Source organism: Panicum virgatum, chromosome 9K, assembly GCF_016808335.1.
Source record: "Panicum virgatum strain AP13 chromosome 9K, P.virgatum_v5, whole genome shotgun sequence".
Taxonomy (NCBI): Eukaryota; Viridiplantae; Streptophyta; class Magnoliopsida; order Poales; family Poaceae; genus Panicum; species Panicum virgatum.
The window spans coordinates 4891853-4905221 of NC_053144.1; the positions used below are offsets into that span (position 1 = coordinate 4891853).

The 13369-nt window shown below is 47.4% G+C and overlaps 3 protein-coding genes across 3 annotated transcripts; 2 read left to right on the forward strand and 1 right to left on the reverse strand.

Annotated features, from left to right (window-relative positions):
• Positions 1–3789: 3789 nt before the first annotated feature.
• On the forward strand, positions 3790–4816 carry LOC120648477 (lariat debranching enzyme-like). Its single transcript, XM_039925251.1, has 3 exons — positions 3790–3947; positions 4094–4210; positions 4446–4816. Exons 1-3 carry the CDS (start codon positions 3942–3944, stop codon positions 4605–4607), a joined length of 285 nt encoding a protein of 94 aa, XP_039781185.1. The 5' UTR covers positions 3790–3941; the 3' UTR covers positions 4608–4816.
• Positions 4817–5715: 899 nt separating this feature from the next.
• On the forward strand, positions 5716–9065 carry LOC120649551 (proteasome subunit beta type-6-like). Its single transcript, XM_039926375.1, has 8 exons — positions 5716–5982; positions 6751–6827; positions 7230–7285; positions 7447–7519; positions 7656–7767; positions 8009–8082; positions 8236–8310; positions 8748–9065. Exons 1-8 carry the CDS (start codon positions 5844–5846, stop codon positions 8877–8879), a joined length of 738 nt encoding a protein of 245 aa, XP_039782309.1. The 5' UTR covers positions 5716–5843; the 3' UTR covers positions 8880–9065.
• A 596-nt stretch (positions 9066–9661) lies between these two features.
• Positions 9662–11929, reverse strand: LOC120648976 (acid phosphatase 1-like). The gene is made up of 4 exons (XM_039925593.1): positions 11887–11929; positions 10952–11732; positions 10512–10721; positions 9662–10066 (listed from the first exon to the last, which is right to left on the reverse strand). The coding sequence occupies exons 1-4, from the start codon at positions 11927–11929 to the stop codon at positions 9889–9891; spliced, it is 1212 nt and encodes a 403-aa protein (XP_039781527.1). The 3' UTR covers positions 9662–9888.
• Between the last annotated feature and the right edge of the window lie 1440 nt (positions 11930–13369).

Below are 13369 nucleotides of genomic sequence, written 5' to 3' on the forward strand. Positions count from 1 at the left end.
GAACAATTCAATCCACAAGAAGAAAGCACGTGACCACGGTGATCTCCTCATTATATTGTTGCATGAGGTCTTGGAATTGCCCTATGGTACTGAAGCTTTATTACTGTAATAAAGATTGGCACTACCAGCAGCGCCAGAGCTTGAGCTGACGGGCTTCCCTCCTCCTACTTAACTGATCACCTGACATGCTCTCGTGTACATATACAACTAGATATATTGTGACTGTTTCTGAATGTAGAAGTTGAGTGGTACCAAAATAAGAGGGAAGATGATGAGTGACAAGAATATAGGCCGTGACATGTTGACAGCTTAAGATATGCTCTTTTCTTTTCGACTGTACTGAAGATATAGGCTATATATAGTCAAGAAAGTTTTTCGACAACATGCACAGCACGTTTCATGAAGAGAATACAGTTAAAAGAGATGAGTAAAAAATTGATATGAGAATGGAGGGCATCAGGACAAGCTTTGAGATCAGCAGGCAAAGTAAGTACTTAGTTACAAAAGCATTCTTCGAGAATGATCTTTAACTTGGGCAAAATGTGTCTATATCTCGCCTATCGTTTATTTATATATGTTTAATTTTTGCAGTTGTAGCTACTTGCACGACGACATCTAGACGGGACAACGCGAGGGGACGAGCTTTGCTTCCATCAGTGATGACTTGCACCTCCTGCGCGCGTGCTTCCATAACTAGCATTCAAGTGGCCGGTAACCTTTACACAGTAGCAACGGTGATGATGACTGGTTGGGGGGAAATGGGGTAGAGCGTTCGCCGGCCTTCACGTTTGACGGCGGCTTCATTCGACAGTGGTGCAAGAACAAGGAAGATAAGTTGAGACAGCACCACAAGCCTGCAAGTTTAGTTTAGGGAGGCTCCAGTCCACTCAAATTACTTATCATCCTACACTAGAATTTGCCAGTTTCAAATGATAAGGCGATCAGGCTGCTGTGAAGAATGGTACGGTAGTAGTCCAGCAAGATCAAGTTCAATCAGCATATCACGATCACGCCATGGACTTTTTTCCTCATAAAAGAAAATGAAAAAAAATAAATCAAGAACCCAAACACTGCAAAGGATCGCACTAGTTCAGAAGACCAGGCCAGTGCGTGTTTGTGTAGTACCAGAACCGGAAAGAAATTAAAACCCATTTTAATCGGAAAAGGAATCGTGTAGACGAACTCCAGTAGCAGCCCCCACCTAACATAGTACACATTATTCATTCGAAATACATTGCCCAAAAACTAGGGATGAGTGTAATCCTTCTAAAGAAATTAAATATGTTCGTTCAGAAAACGTATTACATATGCATTGGTCCAGCCTCTCACCTCCTATTTAAACTCACCTGATCTACCATGCTACTTCAGTGCCTCCCTCCATGCAACTGCTATAGTCTGTAACCCACCACGTATTTCCAGTCAGTATTAGACTGAATATACAGTGAGGTGATTTGAGAATGGAGGGCACCGGGAGAAATTCCAAGACGTGCGAACAAAGTAATTGAGCGGGTATGATCTGGTGATCGAGCGAGCATCGTCTCAAAATTTTGTTAACTGGTGGATCGTGAAGACATCCAAGTCATTTCGGTAGTGGTAGGGGATGTTTCATCTTATGAAGCAGGATGCTCCGCTTCTGCAAGATCAACAAGCGTGAGAGCAGCTGTGAGGAAGGAGCGCTCGGCGAGCAGGATTGCAGATACGGGAGCAGGATTCGCAGATCAAAAACAATGGGAGGCGCATGACGATGGTGACCTCCTCACTGTTCAGGTACTTGGACTTACGAGGCCCTGTTCGGCTGGGATAAAAAAAACGCACCAACGTTCGGCTCCCCAGCACCAGCCAAACGTGGGTGACGCGTCCAGCCCAGCCAGCCCAGCGTTTTTTATCCCAGCCGAACAGGGTCCGAGTACCCTGCAGGAATCAAAGGGTACAGTGAATTCTCTTCAAACATGAGACTCAGTATGTACCAGACAGAGCTCGAGTTTGAGTCTGGCCAAGAACAAACGCAGAAAAGAAACAATTAACGACAATGCATACTGGTTATTATTCACATTATTAATACGAAAAATGGAATCGGACGGTCATCATTTCATCTAATATGTAACATAGCAGCAGCCAACTCCAGCAAGAATAATGTGTATACAATTGTTTCCTTCGTTTTCCATATTGTTGCAATAATATGATCACCCAGAGGTAGCTACTTTCAGCCGGTACCATGTGGACTTCACAAATTCGAATTCATGGCACTGGCAGCCCCTGACATGGGGGATTTCGCACCAACTGCTCTAGCTAGTGGTCTCCTGAACATACTACATCACCGCATCATCTATCCTCGTGTCATTTGTTATTACTAACAACTGCCGGCCTCTTCCCTCCTTCTATTTAACTGACCTGATCTTGCTCGCGTCCATATATTACTTTCTCCACGGCTCGGCTTTGCGACTGTAGCATATCTTTACTGTTTCTGAATGTAGAGGTTGGGTGTTACCAAAATAGAGGGAAGATGGTGAATTACAAGAATAGGCCATAGCATGTTGACTGATAAAGACACAAACTGTATTGAACATAGGCTTGTATCGTGTATGGTTAAGAAAATACAAAGCGATTTGAGAATGGAGGGCACCGGGACAAAATCTGAGGCGAGCTGCCAAAGTAAGTAGTACTGGTTACAAGAGCATTCCGTCTGTATATGTCACACACAGGGGCGGAGGACCCTGTATGGCGCTCGCGCATACCTTGACTCGGCCGCGAATACCTCGAGTTCGAACCCTGTGATGCTATGAACGTTTGGACGCCATAGCTGCTGCTGTCGTGCGCTCTTCCGATTTTAGCACAAGCATTAGGATGATGACTCCGTATTGGGCTGCCACGTGAACTATTATTGGGCCACCACCCCACGGTTCCACGTAGGGGTGTCAATGGGTGACTCTTAGGGGCACCTTTAACTCTCTTTAGTTCAAAATTTTGTACTACTTCTCTAAAATGATATTCTATTTTAGAAAACTAGTACAATATTTTGAACTAAATAGGATTGGATGTGCCCCTAAGGGTCACCCATTGGCACCCCTAGTCCCACACGAACCGTCACGACATGACAAAAACTGAGAGCAGAGATGGAGGCAGCGGCGACCAGCGGAGTGAGTGCAAGCAGCAGGCACGCACGCATGCAAGTGCAGATTGATGCGTTCATGTTAAGCGTCCAGGTGAACCTGCCACCAGCAGGTAATGGTGAACCGGATTGATGCTTTGTGTTCGCTGCTTTCAAATTTAGTACTACATAGGTCCTGTTGGAACTTGGAAGGGATGACTGAGCCACAAGTTATCAGGTCCTGTAGTTCACGCTGGTGCATGGTTATACATTGTACTAGTGTGGCTGCTGCAACCATTCAATTGCGAATGCGGGAGGCCGGATAATGATCCTTATTCAAATAAAAAAAAACATTGTGCTCGTATCTCACTATCTCAAGTTGCAGCGATAAGTTTGTCTACGAAGTCGTTTGTAGGTAGCATTGGAATGGAAATTTGGAGTGACTTTGGCTGATCTCTTTTTGAAAAAAAGGGGGAAAAAAGTTCAGTACCTCATCAGCCAGCCCCGTGACGACCGGAAAACCAAAACCAGCAGCACATCACGTCGAGGCTCGAGAGCAACTGCGACGAGAATCCTTCCGTGATTGGTCGCCACGCCAGTGTCAGAGCAGAAACCATCGTTGACTTGTCAACGGATCCTCTTTACAGTTATGGGCCTAATCCGAGTCCGAACTCTAATTGGGCCGCGGGGACCACAAAACCATCCCAAAAGGCCGAAAGCGCCGTCACGCGGACCCGCGACTTGTCCCCGCACCACACGACGCCCGTCGCTCCTGCCCCGGCGGCTACTCTCCCCCCACGGCGCTCCGCTCGCTGCTCGCCGGCTTCCTTCCGCCAGCTCCAGTCCGCTCGCGATGAAGGTAAGAGACGGCTGGATTTATCCTATCCGTTTGAACCTCCGCTGGAATAGCACTGCCCGCTCCGGGCTTGGGGCTCGGTGGTGGTTGTTGTCCGCGCGCGGGCGCTGGGTGTTCGACGTACTGCCTCACCGGGCGCTCCCGTGCAGATCGCGGTGGAGGGATGCATGCATGGGGAGCTGGACATCGTCTACGACACACTCCGCAGGCTCGAGGAGGCCGAGGGGATCAAGATTGACCTCCTCCTCTGCTGTGGCGACTTCCAGGTGCGTGCTCCCCGTCCTCACTTGTGGTGCGGTTCTGCGGAGTAATTCGACGTTTGCATGAAATGACATATTGCATGCGTTTGACCAAAATCTCGCGTGCTTGTTTTTTTCCCCGTCTGAATAAACATTCCTCCATCTGTTTTGGGACTTGGGGGAAATTGCCTGTGATTTTCAGTAACGTTTGATAGTACTGTACTACTCTAGATGTTAACCTGGCACTGCATTTTTTTTCCAGGCTGTTAGGAATACAGATGATTTACGGTGTGTTAACGTCCCACTAAAGTATCGTACCATGAACTCATTTTGGAAGTACTACTCAGGACAAGCAGTTGCTCCATACCCAACCATCTTTATCGGTGGAAATCATGAAGCATCCAATTATCTGTGGGAATTGTGAGTCTTTGCAGTTTCTATAACTTGCAGACCAATCAGGATATCAGGTTGAGTTAGGTTCAAAAAAAAAAAGATATCAGGTTGAGGTCTAAAAGCTGTGTTGTGTGCAAGTGAAGATGGATTGAAACTTGAAAGGGAAAGAGCCTTTTGGGTTACTGTTTCTAAAAACAAATTGAAAATACAGTGCAAATGAACAGTTCAATGTGCGATATTCCTGGGCCGGGCCCAACCGGCCGCACCACACCAAGCCCAACACGGCCCACCTTCCTCGCTCTCTTCTCCCTCGGTTTCTTCTTTCTTGCAAGAGAGGCCAGAACCAAGCAACTGAACTCCAAACAACTGAGGCCCTGTTTGGCAACGCTCCACGAGCAGCTCCGGTCGGAGCCCTGCCAAACGGACGTTTTTGCTACGGCTCCGGTTGTGAAGCCCACGCTGGAGCTGGTCGCGGCTTCCACATGGGAGGCGGAGCCACATTTTCGTGGCTCCAAGCGGCTCCGCCCCTTCTACCCGGATTACCCCTCCTCGCGCACAACGGCGCGCCGCACCACCGTGAGGAGGCTCGCTTCACGCAGCCCAGCGAGGAGAAGGCGGCTGGCGGTGAAGGGAGCTCGCGGCGGCGAGGACCCCCGAGGCAGCCAGCGGCGGAGGGAGAAGGTCGTGGCGGCAGGAGGCCCTGAGGCGGCCGGCGGCGGAAGTATCTCACGGCGGCGGTGGTCTCTGAGGCGGTCAATGGCGGCGCGAGCTCGCGGTGCTGGGGGCCCAAGGCGACCGGCGACGGGGGGGCCCGAGCTCGCGGCGGCGGGGGCCCGAAGCGGCCGGCTGCGAGGGGCCCGAAGCGGCCGGCGGAGAAAAAAGGAGAGGAGGAGAGGAAGCTCGAGGGGAGGATCGGAGGAGAATCTGAACGGATAAGGAGGAGAGGAAAAAAAAGAAAATAGGAGAGAAAAAGGAAAAAGAGAGGAAAAAATAAGAAGAAGAAAAAAGAAAAAAAAAGAAAGGGTAATTTACCACAAATCGTTTTGCCAAACATTTTTCAAAACGGCTCCAACTCCATCAGAGAAGCCGCTCCACCAGATGAGCGAGAGCCGGAGCTGTTTTTGAAAGAGCCGGAGCCCTGACAAACATGCCCTGAATCGAACCAGAGTTCCAGACCAGAGAACCGACCACCACCGCTCGGCTCCGCTCGGCTCCGCTCACCTCGCCGGCCTAGGGTTTTGCCGCGGCTCATCTCTCACGATCCGAAATGGCCGCCGCTCACGCGGGCTCCTCCGCCGCAGCCGGCGAGGCCCCGACCACCGGGGAGCACCGGATGGGGACCACCATCGTCGGGGTCTGCTACGACGGCGGCGTCATCCTCGGCGCCGACTCCAGGACCAGCACCGGTACGGGCTTCGATCCCCTCTCGATCTGTCTGCGCCGCGGGAGATCCTGCCGCCTGTGCGGGTGGATTTGGCGTGGGGATGGCGTTCCGGGTCTAGGTTTTCGATGGATCGTCAGGAATGGACGGATGAAGTTGCCGGCTGTGATACGTGCTGCCTTTCTACTTTCACTGCTAGGTTCACTGTTAGTTTCCTTTTGCGATATTAGGGATGGTCTCTACTTTTATGATAGTCACACAGTTCCAACTTGTGAGGTTACAGTAATTTGGGTACTAGCAGTAGGGTTGTTTTGGGGTTGTCCTCCCTCTGCACCCTGTTTCAATCTTTGAGATTATTTTCCCTGTGTTTCTGAGTACAGTTATAGAATAGTCGAACACTCCAACTTTGTTCCAGTTATTGAGTTATGACTGGTGACGATGAATGATAGTGTTTTTTTTTTGTCAAGTCAGACACCCATGAACCAATGCTGAATTCCAAGTGGTATTTAGCATGACCGAAAAAATCTGCCTATTTCAGACGCCTGAGCCTGCATCCATCTCCATTTATCACGGATAAATGATAAGTTTATCTGTCAGGGATGCATAATTGGACTTTTTATCCTTGAGATTGATTTGTATCCTGCTTATTGCACAACATGCCTCCTTACGTTCATGTGGTGTCTAAGTAGTTCAAAAATATGCTTTTGCACCTGTTTCCACCGATTAACTTCAGTATTAAGCTGTTGTGTTACTATTTTTTGGCGTTTAATATTTTTGTTGCCTGAATTCATAGGAATGTATGTGGCAAACCGTGCTTCAGACAAGATTACTCAACTGACGGATAATGTGTATGTCTGCCGCTCTGGATCTGTAAGCGTCCATGCTATTTTGAAGATTGAAGCAAAAATTTTGTTTTCTCATGAATTTTTCATCATTTCATGTTAAGATGCTTGTGTACAAACTTTTATTTTCACATTAAGAATTTAAGATAGAATGGAAACTTTCTGCTCATTTGTACCTTTGACAAGTTGATGCATTTTCTTCAAGATGACACTTAACTCAGATGGTGGCTTAAACATGATTTTTGCTCTGAACTAGTCAATAGACATGTAACCCAATAGTTATTCAGAATCCTGTTTTTGTGCTGCCTTATCTTTTATTATCTTTGTAGAAAGGAATTTCTCCTTTTTAGTCCACTGTATCATGCCAGGTTCCTGTTTGCAGTTCATCATTTCATAAGTGTAATTCTTGCTTCTTCTTTTTTTTTTGCAGGCTGCTGATACACAAGTCATTTCAGACTATGTACGTTATTTCCTTCACCAACACATGTAAGTTCGTTCTTATACACTAAAAACGTTTAATCTTCTCATTGAATGAAACAACAAACCAAATGAGATTTAAGATCTCTTTTATAAAAACGGAGGTATACAGTTACATTAAATATTTGGCATGCAAGGTAGCTGATGCTAAAGTTACCCTCCATGTGCAGAATCCAGCTTGGGCAACCAGCTACTGTCAAAGTTGCAGCAAACTTGATTAGGTTGCTAGCCTATCAGAACAAGGTATTCTAGCACAGAGACTGTTAAATGCACTTTACTGACCTCATTCGTGAACACATGACATCTTGCATTGTTTTTCACATTTGATGCTAAATTCTTGTCTACTTTCCACAATGAATATTTGTTATCAAATGTCCAGAACATGTTGCAAGCTGGCATGATAATTGGAGGATGGGACAAGTATGAAGGAGGCCAAATTTTCTCCGTTCCCCTTGGTGGAACGATTCTGAGACAGCCATTTGCAATTGGAGGTATATTTCTCCCATAGAGTTACATGGCTCATGTTTTTTCAAATCATCATCGTAGTTGCAACTTCCAATGCTTTCCTGCAACATACCCTCTGCGCTCGGCTAATGATCCAGTACTTAATTCACCTGCTTTTTGCATTATATGATGTATTTGCTGAGAAACATGGATCATATTATTTTCCTAATCCTCTCTTTCTATATGTTGCTGTTTCTGACACTTATGGCAATATCTCTGTTCTTGCAGGTTCGGGTTCAAGTTACCTATATGCGCTGCTTGATCATGAATGGAGAGAGGGAATGAGCCAGGAGGAGGCAGAGGTACATCTCTAGGTTCCCTCTTTAGTCTGGATACTAATACATGACATTTTCTCTCCTTTTAATAGAACATAAATTATTGACTGTGTAAAGCAAAATACAGTACAAAACTAGGTTCATTTTTCCTAACCTGGTTTGTTTACTTCATATTTACAGAAATTTGTGGTGAAGGTAGTTTCCCTTGCTATGGCCCGTGATGGCGCTAGTGGAGGGGTTGTTCGTACAGTTACTGTAAGTTCTCTTCTATGATGCAAATGCCATGCTTCATTTATTTTGCTTGAGAAATTTTGAAATGTCAGAAATACCTAAAACTACGGGATGTTTTGGATTTTCTATTATGATGTAACTTTCTACAAATCTAGCATACCGGGTCTTGTTATATCTTTCTAAAATAAAAGTAGGTGAAATTGAAAACCATAAATGTTCAATTGAGTTTTCTGTGCTTGCTTTGTTTTCATGTTCTTGAACATTTTCCCGTGGTAAATTATACTTGATTTGTAAGTGACTTTGCTAAGGATGTTTTAATTGTGTGCCTGTATTTTCACTTCGCCCTCATTTTTTACTTACAGTAACTTTGCCAGTGTTATTTGTCTGGTGGGTGCTCAATAGATAATTTTGGCTGATTTTTTTTTTCAAGTTGGATGCTAACTGATGTGGTTGTGGTGCAGATAAATGCTGATGGTGTGAAGAGGAACTTTTACCCTGGCGACAAGCTGCCACTGTGGCACGAAGAGATGGAACCTCACAACTCGTTGCTTGATATTCTAGCTGCTGGAAACCCTGATCCAATGGTGCAGTGAATTTGCACACCAGCCATGGCCCTTTCTTTGTGAACTTCCCTATTGTATCTGACTTCTAGATTTCAACTGAAGATCTCGAAACGATTCCTGCCAAATTATGCCACACCAATGTATTTACGTTGTCTTGTTATCATTGTTTCAGTTTAGCAGTATTATTGATGTTTCGAGGCAATGGTCAGCACAGCATATATCGTATTGGGTTTAGATAATGGATAGTAGTTACTAGTTACCGTGATGAGTCTACGGTCTTGTGATCCACCAATGAGAATACGAAGATACGATCACATGATCCACGAAATCATGTTAAGTTGATGCAGATAGAAGACAAAAAAAAATAAAAAAAATCGATGCATATGCAATCAGCCCATCGCTATCAGTTTGTCGTGCAGCAGTCTGCGTTTTCTTCCAGCTTTGTTTGCGAGTAACTATTCGGTTTTCACTCTTTTCGGCTGACAAACTAGCCAGCCAGCAGTATTTTTTTCTCATACCAAATCAGCAACAGCCAACCAACAGTATTTTCCTCTCATGAAACCACCAGCCAAACAGAGTATTTGGAAGGAAAACGTGCTCTGTGAAACAGTCAATTGGTACATTCACAAAGATGCTACAGCTAAACTTTCAGAAAATGAACGAGTAACTTCAAAGTGTTCTTAAGACAGCGAGGGCTCGCTAGTGACTTCTGATATAGGCCAAGGAGAGTTCGTTCAGAGCTTCGTTTCTGGGCTTCTGGCAGGTGGCTATTATGAATTCGCAGAAACTATCACACTGTACCTCTCATTTTCTTAAGGACTCGTATCTCTGAACCCACCATTCATTCATAAGGTAACACTGATCCGTTACATTTGAGGTAATGTATACTAAAGGAAGTTAGTAAAGCTTTTGTACAGTTCAAATTTCATTGCCAAGTTATTCTCAAATTTCTTTGCTCTAGTCAGTATGCAGTTCTATCATTAGGCCTGGTGAAAAAGGTGTCGAATAAACATTTTCACCACCCCTGTTTTTTTGTTTGTCATGGGATATAGTACATTGGGTTTGGGAGCTTGAAGGAGCGAGCACTCATGGAAGAACCGAGCAGATCGCTCCACTGATCCCCTGAATTGCCCAAGATCCTGTACCCTTCTGCTTCAATTTCCTTCCTCTTCTCCGATTTGTAGATTGTCGCAGTTTTCTTGCGGTCGGCCGCTGTCCTGAACATTGGGAAAGACAATATCAGAATTCCAGTATAAATAATCGACTATGAAAAAGAGTTGGTCAGATTCAGCATAACAGCATTGAACAAAATGATTATGACCCTTAACTAACAGCAGTTGCTTTTCATGGTAGTAATAATGTGAGATAAAATTTTGGATAAGGATAGCAACAGCATAGTGGTATATAGGAGATGGACACCAAATTCAGTGGTTGGTTCAGAACAAGAAGATAACAAAGCGCTTGGCTCCCAATATTGCTTCCAGCTGTGGTGCCGGCTGAGTGACACCACAATGTCATAATTCGGAGCTCAAATCCTTCATAGCAACCTAGATCCAACCATTCTAGTCATGCTAGCGAACCATATAACAATAGGCTAAAAAGTAGCACAGAAGGTTGGTGTGAATCGTAGCAAACGAATTGAAACTAATATGCCTGGTATACCTGAGGATGAGCTTGTCCCAGTCGTGGAACCCGTGTTTGTTGAGGTTGTCCACCGTGACGCCACGGTGCCCCTCGCTTCTGCCCGTGAGCAAGATGGCCTTGAATCCGAGCTCGAGAACCTCCATGTACAGCTTCAAGCTGGAGGGGATCGCCGGCGCCTCCCCCCTCTCCACCCACTTGTCAAACTCGAGATGGTCGAACAATTCAAGCCTGCAGATTGAAATCAAGTAAACCGTGCCGTGTGAGACTATTTTCAATGGAGCAATTCATGCCTTGTAATTCGTTGTCTTTTGTTTGGTGTCCAAAGTTTTGCCATTTTGGGTGGCAGCTACCATACGCGGATTGGTTGGTCAATTTTAACGATGCTCGGAATTTTGTGTGGCTAAACTAAATCTCTGCCAATTTTTTGTCGATGGGATGGGAGAGGAAGGAAAACTCACCCGTATCCGTGGTCGGCGTAGTAGGGTAGGTTCGACAGCAACGTCTCGTCGATGTCGAAGATCCAGGCGTCGCGGCCGTCGCCCCCGAGCGGCGCGGCGCGCGCGTAGGCGGCGGACTCGCGCGCCACGAGCTCGAGGTCGGAGCGGTAGGCGGCGCCCGTGAGGTAGGCCCGCACGTGCGCCGCGCACTCCGCCGGCACGGCCTTCCACGGCGCCAGGTTGTTGGCCTCCGCCGCGAGCCGCCAGCTCGCGCAGCGCACGTCCGCCGGCACGTCGTCCAGCCCCTCGTCCGCGCCCCGCGCCAGAGACGACGACGCGACCTGCGGCGGGGCGGTCGGCACCACCTCCGCCTCCTCCAGCTCGGCGGCGACGGGGGCGAGGAGCGGCGTCGCGGCCAGGAGGAGCGTCATGAGCAGGCGGACGAGATCGCCACCGCCGCGGTGGCGCGCCATGGCGTGCTTACTGTTGTTGATCGACCGCCCGCGCGGGGCCGGTCGTCGACGTGCTCCGGCGGGGGCCCAGGGCGGGCGCGCGGGGGCAAGGCGAGGCTCTGGTGGCGCGGGGCACCCCAGGCTGGCAGCTGGAATGCGTGGCTCCGGCGAGCTGGGCGCGTGGAGAGGAGCGGAGGAGGGCCGGTGGAGGCGGGTTAAATCGGGAGGAAGGAGACGGTGTGGGGAGGAGCGTTTCGTTTCGTGCCGGGGAAAGGAAAGCAATTGGCGGAGGGGCAGAAGGGAGGCGGCGAGTTGGGGCAGTTGGATTCGAATCCGAGGGAGGAGGATTCCTCGGTGGCCGGCGGGGGCAACGAGCGTGGCCGTGGGGTGGGGCCGGTGGTGACGTGTCGGTCACGGATTGGTTGTGTGCGCTGGTCCGGCTCGGGCGCGGCAAGGTGGGGTCTCCGCGGCTCCGCAACCAAGCTGCTGACGTCTCTGTGTTGCCTTTGATGGCCCACACCAGATTCAACGGGGTGGTGCTCGCCATCCTGCTGGGCCGCAACGCGGAGGAATCTAGTGAGGCTGAGATGTGGGCCGCAACGCGCACACAGTCCATCTGCAAGCCCCGGCCCAGTTTACCAGCCGTAGGCACCAGGAGAACTTGCACGGGAAAAGTTAGAAAATTTGCCGTTCAATTTCGTTTTTTTTTCTTCAAATATGGCCGTAAACTACTCGTGTAGAGGGCCTGATGCTGTCGCGTTTTTTTGCAGGAACAAATGAATGTTTACACGTGACCAAAATTCTGTGCAGCATGATATTACGTAGGTCAACTTCATATTCTCCATGGAGAGGAAGGAATTCCGCTGTTCGGTCAATCGGCTTCAACAACAGGCATCAAAAGAAGTTGGTTTTGCCTGTTTGAGTATGTATATTGATATTTGAAGGCTACTCGCTACCTGTATGATTTCACATGTTAAGACTGATGACCATGAGACATTGAGACCATATTTGAAAATTTGAAATAAAAGGGGACAGAGAACGAAGTAGCATATCCATACTCAGTGCTTCTAGAATAATGTGGGTAATTACACCACCCTTGTTTAGTGTAACCACACCATTAATTACCACCGAGACCTACTTTCATTATGTGCGTTGTGGGTTTTAAATGTCAGAGTTAATCCATGGCCTGGCAGTCCCTGCTCTGAAAACATGGGGTCATTCAGTATGCTTTTGCAACTACTACTCCTTCTCTGCTCGCGCATACACGTAATAAAATGTAACCATCTACGTAGTAATTTCGATACCACCAACTCTGTTTCACTGCCCCTACTTAACTCCGTCCTTCGTCTCGCGTACACATATATTCTACTTCCTTATTTCACTGTTCAGCACCTCTTGTGTGACTTAGTATTCAACTCAAGTCACTGTGTTATTAGTCTGAAACCCAATGAGTGTATGAGTTGATCAGTACTCAAAAAGTGGGGTTCTAGTGATGAGCTACAAGAACAGGTCGTGCACGTCGTGCATGTTGGTGACTAGTGAAGCGAGTCTCATCATATCTTATGAACAGCAAAGCCATCTAAGTAAGAATGGAAGGCGCCAGGACAAATTCTGAGATTTGCAACCAAAGTAAAGCAATGATGATTCAGCATTACGAAATTTCGAATAGCTCATGCAGACGGCTGGTCTCCAAATCTTAAGCACACATCATCTCTGTGACTCTGACGTTGCAGGGGTTTTCTGGTCTTCCCTTGCAAAACCCTCGAGAACCTTGGAAACTACAAGAACATGGTACAAGGACTAAGCAGCGATTTGCGAGTGCACATGATCGCGGTTCAATGGGGACGAGAGGTGCATGATGGCGATCTCTACTCCTTTTTCATGATATGAACCCTTGCTAGCTTCAGACCTTCGTATGTAAAGGCTGTTAAACTGTCTTAACAGATGATACCGGTCCTGCTAGCGGACAAGAAGCTCAGGCTTAAAA